The sequence below is a fragment of the Ixodes scapularis genome, unplaced genomic scaffold, assembly GCF_016920785.2.
Source record: "Ixodes scapularis isolate PalLabHiFi unplaced genomic scaffold, ASM1692078v2 PGA_scaffold1__304_contigs__length_218370807, whole genome shotgun sequence".
NCBI lineage: Eukaryota > Metazoa > Arthropoda > Arachnida > Ixodida > Ixodidae > Ixodes > Ixodes scapularis.
This window is the reverse complement of record NW_024609846.1, coordinates 172,542,363-172,556,776: the sequence shown is the minus strand read 5'-3', so window position 1 is coordinate 172,556,776 and position 14,414 is coordinate 172,542,363. Positions and strand designations below refer to the sequence as shown.

Genomic DNA, 14,414 nt, shown 5'->3' with positions numbered 1-14,414 from the left:
GCTCAGAGTTAGACTCTGGGCCAGCGGTGCTAGCTCGGGCACAAGCACACTAAACAAAGAAATTCGTTGATTCCCTTTTTATTCTTTATCAATTGATAAAAGCCGCTTTCATCAAATACAACACGGCAACGTGTTCGTCTGCTTCTATAGAGAGACTTTTTTTATTTGCTTCGGTTATAGCATGGCCGCATCGTATGACTCTTTCGGACCGGCGGTTTGAGCAAAGGCTATTACTTAAGACCTTTAAGTAAAGGTAACATCCAAATAAAAGAGATTAGCAAGATACGTTTTGCCCAGTGTGTCGAACCGAAAAAAATACAGGTTCGGTTACGGTTCAGGTTCAGGTAAATTTATGTTGTTCCGGTTCAGTTCCGGTTCGATTAATTCGATCCGCGAACCGGTTCGCGAACTGGTTCGGGGCGCTGAACCGGTTCGCGAACCGGTTCGGAAATTATAAATGACAAATTGCAACATCAAAATAAATTACAAATAAAACATCTGAAATCAGCACATACGAAACGGGATACATCGTAGTGTAAGACTCAGGGATTTCTACCAGGAATGGTTTCTTTATGTGCACTCAAAGGTTACCTCACCGACGTTTACGCATTCGGACTTCATCTAATTGGGTCCGACGCAGTAGCTGTAAAATCCGCGACCTCCTTACAAACCCACTTACAACTAGAACTCGCTAACTATCCCGCCACCTCGGCGTGTAAGCAATTGAAGGAACAGTGGGCAGAAAATACAGCTTTCTTTATTTGAACTAGCCTTCGGTAACTCAAATTAGACCCTCAAAAGAAGTTTTCATTAAACAAGATACGGAATATGAAAAACACTTCACCGAACGCAACGCCAGAAGGACGTAATAGGATAAATATTAAACTAGAAGAGTTCGCTGTCTCACAAATATGTTAGCTTCTAAGTGCCTATACGAAACCGGATGCATTATTATCAAACTCCACAGCCTTTTCTTTTGTCATTCCAATGGAAGCAAGCTTCAAGAACTCGCGCGTTCTAGAAACGTGTTATGAAATGAGCACACAGCAGCATTTAGGATTTACGAGATTGTAGGAAAATGAAATCCCGTGACGCGATTTTTTTTTTTTTGCACAGCCTTCCAATACTTTTTCCTCCGTGCAAGCCGCGACCAGCGCAATACTGGTTGTTATGTCAAGATTCATGGATGCAGCGTTTGTCAAGATTCATGGATGCAGCGTTTATATTCCTAAGACTGAGTGGAGAAGAAAAATATGTAAGCGAGGAGTGTGTCAGTTGACGGCACTTAAAAAACAAATGGCATTGATAGCACATTCATTGTCAACAGCGCGTGGCCGAACCGTTTTGACATGAGCCGGTAACCGTTATTTTTTTTTTCCGGTTCAGTTCCGGTTTGGGTTCATCGCGATAACAATATAACGGTTCGGGTTCGGGTTCAGTTCCGAAAAAAATACCGGTTCGGTTCCGGTTTTCGGTTCGGTTCGGTTCTGGTTCGACACCCTGGTTTTGCCTAATAAAAACTTTGAGCCATTTTATTTTTGCTGTTTTCCTTCTAGCTTTTAACGCAGAATGTTCAACTTCAAGCGTTTGTTAAACACAGTGCTGGGGAGATAACTGTTCGGCTTTGCTAAGCGCATTGAGCTTGCACCTTTCAGCACAGGGCAAAGGAAGAGGCAACCGGTAAATACTGCATTAACAAACAAAAACCATCAGAAAAGGTTCCTACCGTAAAATCCTGAGAGATGCCCCACCCCCAAATGATAGCCCACCCTTATTTTTGGCTAGATTTGCTATTTTTTTTAAACCGAAATATAGCCCACTCTTAGTAGTAGTAGTGCTGGGATCAATGATGGCCTCGGCGTAAATGCGGCTAGTTAGCTATCGCGGGATAGAAGCGAACGTCGCCGACTGTGAAGTACAGTCATCGTTGCTTCGTTGCCTCTCGCCACCATAACGAGCTTGGAAGGGACACAACTAAGATAGCAATTTTTTTAACTTTTCTTGATTGTACACCGAAAGATAGCCCACTCCATGTTTTCACCCGAATTCCTCTTGAAGTTAGGTGGGCCATTTCTCGGGATTTTGCGGTAGTTTATTCTTGTGTATGCCGTAATATCCCGAGTCATTGCCCATCCCCTTGCCACCCGAAATTCATAAAAAAGTTGGGTGGGCCATGTCTCGGTGAATAAGCACAAAAAGTTTACAAAAAGCTAGAGAAACGCACATTTTTCTGTACGTATCTAGTGCGGCTGCACAAGAAATTCATTAAACTCAAAATTTAAATTAGTTTCATTGTTTTATGCAAGAAATTCTCACGAGAGAATGTTTTACTACCGCAAGGTCCGTTGCTTGTAAATGTGTGAGGAACACCGCCAATCGGCACACAGCAGAAGTGTTTGTTCCGTGAAAGCAAGTTTTTAACACCGCTATGTTTTCTTCGTTAGTAAAAAATAAGAAAGTCAACAAGAGAATAGAAAAACCAACCAGGCTCAACAAGCGAGCGAGCGAGCGGACGAAATAAGCAACAAAGAGCCATGCTGGGGGAGCGGAAAAGCTGGCGATCGCGTCGGCAAATACTTTGGCGTCGGGCCAAGTCAGGCGCCTTGTCAATCGCAAGGAGAGGCTCTTTCTTATTTGGTGCATACATGCGTGCGTCTGTGTGTGGCGTGCTACCAAACCGACTTGAGGCGGCGTTGCTGCGTGGCATGGACGGCACCATGAACACGGAGCTCAGAATGGGGCACTCTACAAATGTCTGCGTGCGGCGTTCCAGCGAATCTTTATTTACCATGACAGCTTGACTTAAACATTGCGCAACCTTACCAAACGCGGTCGCGACGTTCAGGGAGGAGGAGCGGGTTCGAGGTGACCTTACTTCAGTGGAGATGGACTTTGACCTTACACTCCGCGGTTACGTTCCAGGATATAGGGCATTCGCTGATTTCGCAATTCCTGAACGGGTTACTGCTTGTGTTGCCGTTTTGACTTTTTTTTTTGTCCAAACAAACTTTTTTGTAAGCAAAACAAAGTTTTATTTTGTTATCTCCATCATTTTCATTTTGCATGCATGTACTACGACTTCGGGGTCACGGAAATTGGGGAAGAGATGCGTAAACAAAGATAAATGTATTTCTCCCCTTCGTTTCACTTTGTCAGGGACGTCCTACAACTGTAAGCATTACGGCCGCGTCATTCAGGTAGGATGAATGTTCGAGGATCGTGGAGTCCACATTCAGGTATTGTAAAGGAGGCAATTGCTCGGTGTTTTTTTGAAAATCGATATTCGCCCAAAAAGTGGGGTGGACAATGACTGCGGATGGGCGATGAATCGAAGTATTACGGTGGTCAAGTGCTCATAGACTGGTTCGCATGAGGAACATTAGTGAAAAACAATTTGCTGTACGCTCCTTATGGAAGTGATCATTTATCTGTCACCATGACTTCAGTCCAATGCTAAAGTTCTAAAGGAACCAGCTGCGCCAACAGTGGAGCCTAAAGAAATCTGTGTGGCTGGATTCGTTTGAGCCCCTTCAAAAACAGTCCGTTATATTGAAGACACTAAATATTACAGAAACCATGGATAAATCTCGTAACTCAGCCAATCATATTACCAGCTATATTAATATTGGTGATTTTAGTGACGTATCAAAGTATTGGCGATGCAGTGTACAGCATCTGAGTCGCAAATCAATTTCAATTCTGTATCTTGTGTTGGTGTCGGAAATGCAATTTTTGAGGTATCAAAGATACATTTTTTAAGTATTGTGCCCAGCTCTGCTGTGCGTTTGGCAAAAAAGCAGATGCACAAACCTCCATTGTGAGCAGGTGCGGGATGTATGCGAGAAATTACGGTAATCATGGGGACATCCAACTGATTTTAATACTTCGACATTAATTACGGCAAGGAAAAAGCAGAACGAAGTGCAGCCCTTGGAGAAACAGAAGCATGCGCCGGCGGCTGAACCTACTTTTCAAATTTATAGTGATCTTCAAGAATTCAACAGTCCTAAATATGTAAAGCCGAAGAGTTGCCATTCAGAGTGCTTACATCACCCAAATCTGCTAACTGCTATTACCGCTCGTATGAATATATTTAAGCAATAATTTTTCCTGCAGGTCGTAGATCTGTGAAGCAAACTCCCCCGTGCCATTGGTACTCTCGAGTCTACTTCTGAATGCGAGACTACTCCGTGTGTACAGTATAAAAAGTAAAAGTCTTTTGGTGCATTCCTCGTGCGCCCTTATGAGTTTTGTCGGAAATCGCGGACCACCGCCGATTCGCCGTTTCCCACGTGGTCCGTCAACAACCCGAGTCCAGCCTGGTTCTTTCACGGGAGCGGGATTCTGCTCCCAGTTTCTTGGAACAATAACACACAACGCTACAAAACACTCAATCTAAAATACAAATACAAGCTACATTACACAAATATTTACAAACTCACGTTAAGCCCAACGCTAAACACAAAGAAGGCCCTTAGGCCTCGCGTCCCGCGATATCCTAGATCCGGTCGCCACCCACTTGCCTGCCAGTGCCTGCGTCTCGGTCTCGTCCGGAGTCCTTAGAGCTCTCTCGTTCCCTGCCTCACCAAGTATATATCTATCGATGGGCGAGGAGGTTTCTCCTTGCCTGCCACGGAGGCGCCTGCAGCGCTTTCCAGTGGCTAGGAGAGAAGGCGGCGCGTCGGGAGCCGAATTCGAGATCCCGATCGACCCCGCGGCAACACGACCATGTGATCGTGTCGCGGCCAAGATTGGCTGAATGGTTTGATGGGCGCCCTCGTGAATGCACGGTGCGCCATAGTTTGTAACACTGACTTAGTCTCAAATTGTATTAGAGTGCTAGCTGTTAATGCCCATTCCCAGCAAAAAAATGCTCATGTACAAATGCAAAACCCCACTCTACAGCAGAGGAACTGCTCTCCCTCTCCCCGTCGTTCCTCACAAATACACGCCAACTGCAACAAGGCTCTTTCTCGCTCACTCTCCCCCTCCCTCCCCCGTCTTCCCTTCTGTAGGCTGCCGCCGTTCCAAAAAACCTATGTGATCATAGAGAGAGCACTCACCGCCCCCCCCCCCCCCCCCCCATCATTCCTGCTACATCCACAAACCTTCCGACAACGCTCTCCCTCCCCTTGCCCCCTCCCTACACCCCTCTGGAAGCTGCCGTTGCAAAAGATCCACGTGGTCGCACTGTGCGGATACGCTCCCTCGCCTCCCCACTGCTGCCGCCTAGGTTCCGTTCTTGTGTGCTTTCCGCACCCTTATAGAAAAGCTCGCATTCACTTTCACTTCTTCCATCGCAGGCGCAGTCACAGGCGCCCCTGTTCTGGAAGTGATTCAACCAAAAGAAAAAGCATGCCTCTGTGCCTTTCTCCAATTCTCTAACACATGCAACATCTCGCACAATCCCATCAAGGCACACACCTCCTCACGCACGTCTCCTAGATTAATTCCACTGGAAGCAAAAAACCCTTTGCAAACATTGTACAGTGCACTGGCTTCCGGCAAATTTCCTTCAACATGCAGCAGCTACCGCTCTCAATCATCGCACACTTTAAGTGGTCGTTGGCAATTTTTTGTTTTACAGCAATAACTGTTATAGGGACTTCCCAGCTACATTTGTGGCATCGGCGTTGCATCAAGCACAAAACAGACATTAAATCATGTTACCAGATTCAACCACAACAGTTCACCCATCGGCCAAATGATGGTAGGCACGGGTGCGCCTGCAAACGTAGCTGGGCTGGGATTGAGGGGTAAGGGAGTGGGTTTGTAGGGGGACGCATCGCGTCTTGAACCCCATTCCTAGCACACGTTTAATTGTGGCGATGTCTACACTGTGAAACCCTCAAGGATGCCTCATCTTTTCCATGCACATCTCACCTAGAAAGACTCCCTCTGACATCAAAAACTTCACAATTCGAAACTTCCCAGTAGCAAGACTCGAGGATGCCCCACCAGACAATCATCACCGGAAATTTCGATGTCAATGTCACTAACATGCCACTTTCAAAAATTTCTCCATCCAACACTGCACACGTTGCACGCCGGGAATCAGTTAGCCGTGGAGCGGAGTGGCACAGTCTCGGTTTCGAGCAGACTACCGCTGCCTGTAATCCTGCAGCCAAGCACGTGAACATCCAAGCCTGCGTAACTTTCATTCACGCGCATGCGAACGTGCTTGCACGACAGGGGCACCAGCGGGGACAATGCAATTCATTGTTCTACATTTGCCTACCTTTGCCCAAAAGCCGGCATATCGGGTACCACAAAAACAGTGCCAAGTGTTTTTTTCGGTATCTCTGGGCAACGCCTACAGTATTGTACACTTGTAGAAAGTCACAGCAATGAAAACGCAAGCAGCGTGTTCCGCCACGACACAATGATCATGACAAAATCTAAGACTGAAACCAAAATTAAACGGCCACCTGGTACCCAGAATTCATTCTGTGCCACCAGAGGCACTTCGATTCGGGAAGAGATCTATTGAGGGAACGAGTTGTTTCTCAAATTCCTCCCCGTAGAGCTCAGTTTGTGTGTACAATCAGATGTAAATAAACCCACCACTTGTGATGAAACCTGCCTCGATTAAATCTTAGGCAGGAGCGTTGGCTCATGTGCGCAGTGTGTTCTCTTTCCTAATACAGCATGTACACTAACACTTCGAACCTACTTTAGGAGGCCCGCAAAAATTGCGTGTCTCAACGTATTGTGCTGCAATTTACTACAGAGGTGTGGCTGAGGTGGAAGTGCAGAGTGAAAATATAAATTGATGTTTATTGCTTCAATCAAGAGGAAACAAAAAGGAAGAACCTGTTTTAGACAATTTATGACAGAATTTGCAGACGTGAGGGGGAAGCTCGGAGTTAAAATATAAATTGATGTTTATTGCTTCAATCAAGAGGAAACAAAAAGGAAGAACCTGTTTTAGGCAATTTATGACAGAATTTGCAGACGTGAGGGGGAAGCTCGGAGTTAAAATATAAATTGATGTTTATTGCCTCAATCAAGAGGGAAAAAAAAAAGAAGGGCCTGTTTCAGGCAATTTACGACAACATTCGCACATGGTGCGTACCATCTGCGCAGCCCAACATATTACAGATGTCAGAAGCATCGAGGACGCCCCAGCATCGAGCTTAGCAGACACTTGTTTTGAAAGTATACTACGATTCCTCAGTACGGCGTGCGTCTCTGTAATATAAAATTTTCAAAATGCAATAACTTTTTTTTTAATAAACTAAATACAAAAAGGAGTACTTAACTCTTCCAGAGCCCTCCAATTCTTGTACGGAGCAGATCGAATGAGGAGTCACATCCTCTCATACTTCACGCTGAGCCATCTGTGGCAACACTTACAAGTCAGCAAGCACCGTTATGGCATCGTTGTGAATGCCACCACGAATTGCTCAGAACAGATGTTTTATTTTACTTATTTTATTTTTTGAACGAGGTAAGCGCATTTGTGGATATGTTTTCTCCGAACTTCTACCACCTAGCCACACCTTTGTAGTAACTCACAGCACAATACATTAAAAACTGAGTTTTGTGGCTTGTTTAAAGCGGGTTTGATCGTTTAAAGTGGGTTCTGCGACCATACAGCTGTGTTGTGTATGATCGAATAAATGAAGAGGGGATATGCGTACAAGGGTGCATTACTGCTATCACTGTCACTTTTTCGTACACTGTGGTGAAAACATATGAATTTTCGCGAAGTATTGCTTTTGCAATTAATATACAAAGCATGCAGTGCAAATTGCTCTTCTGTATTAACCACCCCTGCCTTGATCTTTAAAAGGATACTGAACTCCCAGAAACATTTTTTAGGTACCTTTGTAAAACACATATTACAAAAAACTGAAACTAACTAACCTTGCAAAGAACAAAAAAAAAAAAAATTAAGGGCAATATTTGATGTTTTGATACTCATTTGAGACAGCCTGAAATGCTTCTATAGTCTGGGCAGTCTAGAAAGCTTCTTGAGACTTCAGTGTCAGTGACTGGCATTAACTGTGACGTAATATCTAAAAGATAAAAAAGTAAGGTGATGGAACTCCTAAGGAGAGGTTCTGCCCCCGCTGGCAGGCCAGTACCGCATGAAAAGCACCCGCAAAGCGTCGGCGCGGGACTTACCCACTTGCCGATTGCGGAGCTCCGGCCCCGCCAGCTCGAAAACGTTTTCCTGCTCTCCGGCGTCCCCGAAGTACTTGGTCTCAATCTCGAGGTAGAAGCGCTCGATGAAGGGGCATGTGTACCGGGTCTTGGTGTAAGGGTATGCATTCCACGCCTCCTCCTCCACCGTGAGCGCAGACTTGGGGAGGAGCGCCTTGAACCAGCCTGGAAAGGGAGACTGGCCTTAGGGCACGAGAGACGCTGCCGAGACCCAGTGTTTCTTGAGATTGCTCACCACTCCCTTTTAGGGCCTACTCAGAGGCAACGTCTCGAAAAAAGAGGGGAACGTATGAAAGAATGCAGCTACTAATATTATGCCCGAGTGCTAGAACTTACTGTTGGTATGTCCCTGTATGGGGCCAATTCCACTTGCGAGCACACGGCAATCCGGGGATAATATTTCGATTTAGATAAGTCCTCTATACAGGCTGCAAGAAACACATCATTTCACATGAAGTGCGACTACAATTGCATTGTCCAATAGTATATGTGTGGCAGTCCATCAGTATAACGTCGCTGTGGACAAGGAAGATGACGTTACTTGTTAGAATGAGCCTGACAGTATGGGGAAATAAACAGAACCTAAGCTTGAACTCATAAGCATAGGTACTGTTTATTGTCTCTTACCTTAGCGGCAAGTCAATAGACCCTTTGCAAAAATCCCAAAAGCCCGCCCGGGCCGCGCGACGACTAATGGGAGTCCTCGGTATGCCCCTCCTCCCACTACCACGTGACCACGTGGGATACGCGAGCAGGTGCAGGTTACCACGGCAACAACTTTTGAGCAGCCGAGTCGGGCGAGCAACGAGCCAACGGCTGCCCCTTCCTCATCCCTCTCCTTTGTACCGGCTCTGTCGTCTGCTGCACCAACGCTCTGTCGAACCTGGTCAAAACCTACCACGGTTGTGGTGCAAACTAAATGGATTCGGTGACACTTCAATACTGATGGTAAGTTATGACGAATAGCATATTCAAATAAGTTCACCTGTCGCAATGCCTTCAGATACCGTACGCCGCCAACGACGTACGACTCGGCGAATGGACGGGATGGCGGATGGCTGCAACGGCTGGTGGCGGTAGCTGCCAGGACGCGTGCGCAGTCGCGGGGGCGCATCGAGAAAGCGCGTCATCTGTACCGAGGGTTCCCAAAATTCCCTGCCGTCGTGGCGCTGCACGTTTTGCAACAGGTCTACTGCACCATCTCTTGTGCTTCCAACATCGAACGCACTACATATGCTGCATTACACTCCGGTTTCACACATTCTCAACTAAATACCCTTTTCTACCATATAGCACCAATGCTGTCCAGGCAAAACCATAGCGTGCCCCACGCTGCAAAATTACACCACTGACCAGACACATATTTTATACTTAATTGAACAATTAAGGTTTTTTTTTTTTAATATTGCCTGCTTTTTACGCTTCTACTATAAAAGCCACAGGCCTTCATAGACTGGGGGACTTTCCTTTCTGCATGTGTCAAAATAAACAAGTCTATGACTACGACCTGAATCTCGTCATTGGCTCCAGTAGGAAATTTCAGAAGGCCCCCTGCACCGAGAAGTTCTGGCACATTTTTGAGAATGAAAACAATCCAGACCCAATCTACAAAGAGTGAACCTCGCATACAAAACTCAATCACAGAGGAAATCACAAATATCACCCTCAAGCCGATACCGGGCACCACACCAAAAGAGAAGAAGTTGATTGTTGAGCCCTTTCTAACAGGTGGATGCCATGATGCAATGAGCCTCCGCAAGGCAACATCATCTGTAGCAGCCTAAACTTCAACCTCCTCACCCATACATCTCTTCTAAATGCTGTGAATTTCGGGATGAGTCAATTCTGGCACGAGACTTTTTCTGGTAGGTTCTAAGCGGAGTGCAAGTTTGTCTGCTTCTTTTGCAGGGGTTGTGGTGACGTCAAAACGCCAAGCTCTGATTGCTTTTGATTATAGGGTAGTGGGTAGACCACAAAGCAAGATGCTTTAAGGTCTACCCACTATCCTTCAATCGGAGCCAATCAGAGCGCTCAGCGTTCTGACGTCAGCACAACCCCTACAAAAGAAGCCGACAAACTTGCGCTCCACATTGGTTTTACGCGCAAATAACAGAGCAGCATAAATGCTAAAAAGAGTGTCCCCTACCCTTTCTATCATCCCGTATTTGTCAACCACTTCAAGGATGCCTTATCTAAAGTAGATAGGTATTAAAAATGCATAAGAATGTTTTGTGTCATATTCACAAAGTGGCTATAGTCGGTGATATGTTAAGAACCTGTTACCGACTAAGCTCACACTTGAAGCAGAGCATCTACTAGGTTCTTAACCTGTCACCAACCATAGGTCAATTCACCATCTGACGTCACACCAAAGCGGCAGTGCTAGCCGCGGGACGGAGGTTGCACAGATGCTTCCCTCTTCGAAAAACGGGCTTCTATGCGTGCTTAGTGCCCACAGGTTTTGTGGGAAAACACGCTTGTTTTGAACAATGAATTGGTGTTGTGGAGAATTAAAAGACGATCACCGACTGTGACAATCTCCAGGCTCGAACTGCTGCATTGGCCCCCCCCCCCCCCCATCTAGTGTGCCCCCTGCAAGCCATCTTTATTTTCTTCAGTTCGCCACAGTGTGTAGGACCACACACTTGAGGAATAAAGTGCTCCCTCCATGTAGCCATATGGCGTGCATAAATCTCTAGGGAACCCCACAATGCAAGCTAGGAGACATCTCAAAAAAGGTATATCTGTGTACCTCTGCTCTTTTTTGTCTTATTACTTTTTTTCTAAGTGTGGGATAATGTGAATTGAGATCACACAAGAGTAGCAAGTAGAATTGCTTGTCAACAGAAAAAAAATTGCTTTAGTTGTACTTGAAAATGTTTTTGAGAACCATGTGCTTGCGTTGTGTCCTGATCTCTAATTTGAATGCCTGATGCTGGAAATTCAGAATAGTGAATATAGGATGAGGGTTTTTTTCAGAAAAAGTTACTTCATATTAGGTGTCCACTTATAATCGTGACAAAAGGATGCCAACCTTCAACAGTAGAGAGCGAAATTCAGAACACCATAGGGCTAAGCGAGATACTCCCCCAGTCAGTCACGCCTCCGAGAACGCCGGAACAAAGCAGCGAAGCTTGACACAAGCGCGAATGCAAAAAGGTGACGCAAGAGTATAGGTGCAAAGCGATGAAGCTTGAAGCGAGTGCCTGCAACGCTTCATCGCTTTGTAAAACTTGACACCACTTCAGCCGAGTGCGATCAACGAGCAAGTTTTAACTAAGGTGACTATGCACACTGTAGAATAAATGTTTCTACAAGTTACCTTCGACTCCACCGTAAAAAAATGGGGTCAACCAATATCGAAATTGTTTCTTATTTTTCCCCACCAGTTCTTTAGTGTAGGGGTCGACCTATGCTTGAACGAATATGGTAAAACACACCTCCGAGAGAAAACACAGCTCCTCAAGTTTTGGTTCCACTCCAGCTTTTGGTTTAGGTACGCGTACGAAATGTTACTAGGAATGCAGAGGCGTGGACACCCACATAAAACGTTAGTAGCTCGACCGAAGCCTACTTCAGCAATGCTGCAGAACCCGAAGAGCGATCTTGCCGAAGAGGAAAAGTAAGGAGGCATTGAATAGGTAATAGATGCGACACCGACCATCACCAGCGCAACCGAGATGGTAAACCCGGAAGTAGGGCAGACCACCCGAGAAGTAGCGCAGCCATTCGGCTCGTTCTATTTACCCGCAACTCCCGCACCGGTGCAGAGAAGTGTAGGGCAGCGCGCTTCCAATACGTGTATTGAGATACGAACGGAAGCATGCTGCCCCACGCCTTTCCACACCGGTGCAGGAGGTGCAAGTAAATCGAACGAGCCTTTGTCACCGACAGAGTAAGAATGAAAGGGAGTGTCTTCCAAACACCCAGCTCCAGCGTGCGTTCCTGCCTCCCAAAGTGCTCCAGCTGTGTGCGCCCGCTCGAGGCACATGAGATTTTGAGGTGACATCGAAGATAGGAGTGCTGGAGGTGAGACAACCGAAGCTTCTCCCCGCCCTTGTCACCCCATCAATAACTACGGCTTTCTCCGTGGCACCAGCATGCTGCAGTCCCACGAACTTCGGCATGCCCCCTTTTTTTACCTGGCAGGTGGCTTCCCACGTGGTAGATCTTGTGGGTGTACTGCCCACAGCCGCCAGGCCCATCTTCGTACGGCTCGTTCACCAGGATCTCCACCCCGCTGCCGGCCCCCTTGCTCTCTTCGCGGCTCTTCTTCTGCAAGTGCACGCACGGGCGGCGCCACCATCAGACGGTGCAACGGGGCGGTCAGACACCTCTGACCCACTTCTCAATGTCTCAACTTTTTATCTGTCACGTACATGCCCTCTATGTTTCCTATAACGGGAATTCAGAATGATTATAACAACGTAGATGGAGATAACTTCAAGATTTTACCTCTTTTCGTCATTTTAATCTACGGGCGCGTAAATAGATGTTGTCTTTCCGAGCATGCCGAGGCATGTCTTGTATCTGTTTTAGTTTTGTTTTTCTAACACTTGTTATTGGGGTTTCAACACTAGGTAACTTTTGTGTTGAATGTCGGTGTAGTGTGTACTAGAGTAACTGTATAGGCTCCGCCTGCAGAGCCATAGTATCACTTTACCCTTCCTTTCGCTGCCAACACCACATTGGCGGAGAAGTGGTCATGTACGCCGAGATGAATCCAACCATCATGCGAGAAAACGACCTTGCAGGCGCCGAGTTTCGGACAAAATATGTTTTCTGCTTTGCATTTGCGAAATAGACATCCTGCACTAAAATTTAATGAACTGGAAGGCTTCTTGGCCACTGAACGTTATCTGTAGCCACTGGGTAGAGTGTAATCATGTAGCTTTATAACATGAGCGATGCTGTAGAACATATTTGTAAAGGCTGGGAAGCAGACAACACGGAGGACAATCGCGTTGCTCGCGTCTGCGGCGCCCGCAGAGCGATACGCGGCTGGCACATCAGGGCACCTCAGACCAGACAGCAACACGCAAATACAGCTTGCGAAAAGAAGACGTTTTCATTGGCCACTATGTTCTGCCGAGGATGTAGAGAGAAACAGGAGACAAATGACGAGACAACGGCGCACGTGCACGGCATGTCACCGCACCATATCTTCAGTGCTCCGCACGTCGCCTCACAACCCCGCCATCCGCACCTCCGTGTCTTCTGCAGAGGCGACGGTCGCTTCCAGCGGTGCAGCTCGGATTCAACATGGCCGCCCTGGGAACACCACTGCGATACTCTGCTGCGCAAGCGGAGCATATGCAGTTACTCTAGTGTGCGCCACACGGGAGACTGATATGGTTGTTTGTGGGCACGAGCAAGATAAAGCATCATTATGATTATTATTATTGCCACAACTATATATTTTTATAACTTTCTACTCATCAATTTTCTCCCGTTGCCTGAAATAAGTATGACGGTGCTGTCAGTGTTTATTTCGCACAGATAGCTAGGGCTTAGAACTTGATCCCGCAAATACTGCAAGACCTTCGGCCTATAATTATATGCAAATCGGAAGTCTTTCCAGAGCTCCAATAGGTGGCACCAGCGTGCAAGTGTGCTCTCTTTCTTGTCTTGAGAGCTAAAGTGGAAATGCAACGCACTCGAGCAGCGTAAATGTCTGAAAAAGCCCTAAAGTGAAGAATTATGCCGGCTGCGGCACGTGGCAAGAGTTCTCCGTAACCTTGGCTCATCTGTAGATTAAGAGTGCTGGACGCAAGTATAGGCCCGAATCAAACCTAGCAGATAGCAGATACCGTGTGCTTGAGGCACTAAATAGTAAGTTATGTTAAGAGTAGTGACATTTTGCGTTTCCGAGCATCAGTGTAGAGGATGCCGCACCTGCAGCACGACGATTCCAGTCCAAAATAAAGAACCAAGGAATGATAAGAACGGCATCGTTGAGGGAATTTACAATACAATAAGAAAACCAACCTATAAAAATTGCAGCATTTGAGGATGGTACAACGCAATTTGTGAGAAATACTATGTGGTGCCTCTTTGAGATTTATATGAATGGTGACTAAGTTGTGAAACTCCATTTAGAGTTCTGTATTTGTGTGTTCTTATCAATATTTAATTTATGTTTTACCTCAAAGGCATCTAGCAATGAATTACATAGGGGCGAAAACAAGAAAGTTGGAGATGTAATGATGAATAAACATTCATCTAAACAAAATCATACCTAGTGA

At 46.2% G+C, this 14,414-nt stretch overlaps 1 protein-coding gene across 4 annotated transcripts in view; it reads right to left on the bottom strand.

Annotated features, from left to right (window-relative positions):
* Nucleotides 1–14,414, bottom strand: part of LOC8052304 (protein retinal degeneration B) — a 144,485-nt gene that overhangs the window by 103,539 nt on the left and 26,532 nt on the right. For 2 of the 4 annotated variants that reach the window (XM_029977866.4, XM_040504953.2), the window contains exons 2-4: nt 13,328–13,465; nt 12,312–12,444; nt 8,131–8,334 (exon numbers count right to left, since the gene is read on the bottom strand). In XM_029977866.4, the coding sequence (XP_029833726.2) occupies nt 8,131–8,334; nt 12,312–12,444; nt 13,328–13,330 (340 nt within the window). In that variant the 5' untranslated portion in view covers nt 13,331–13,465. The remainder of the gene's footprint in view (nt 1–8,130; nt 8,335–12,311; nt 12,445–13,327; nt 13,466–14,414) is intronic. The other 2 variants (XM_029977865.4, XM_029977867.4) reach the window with 1 other exon arrangement.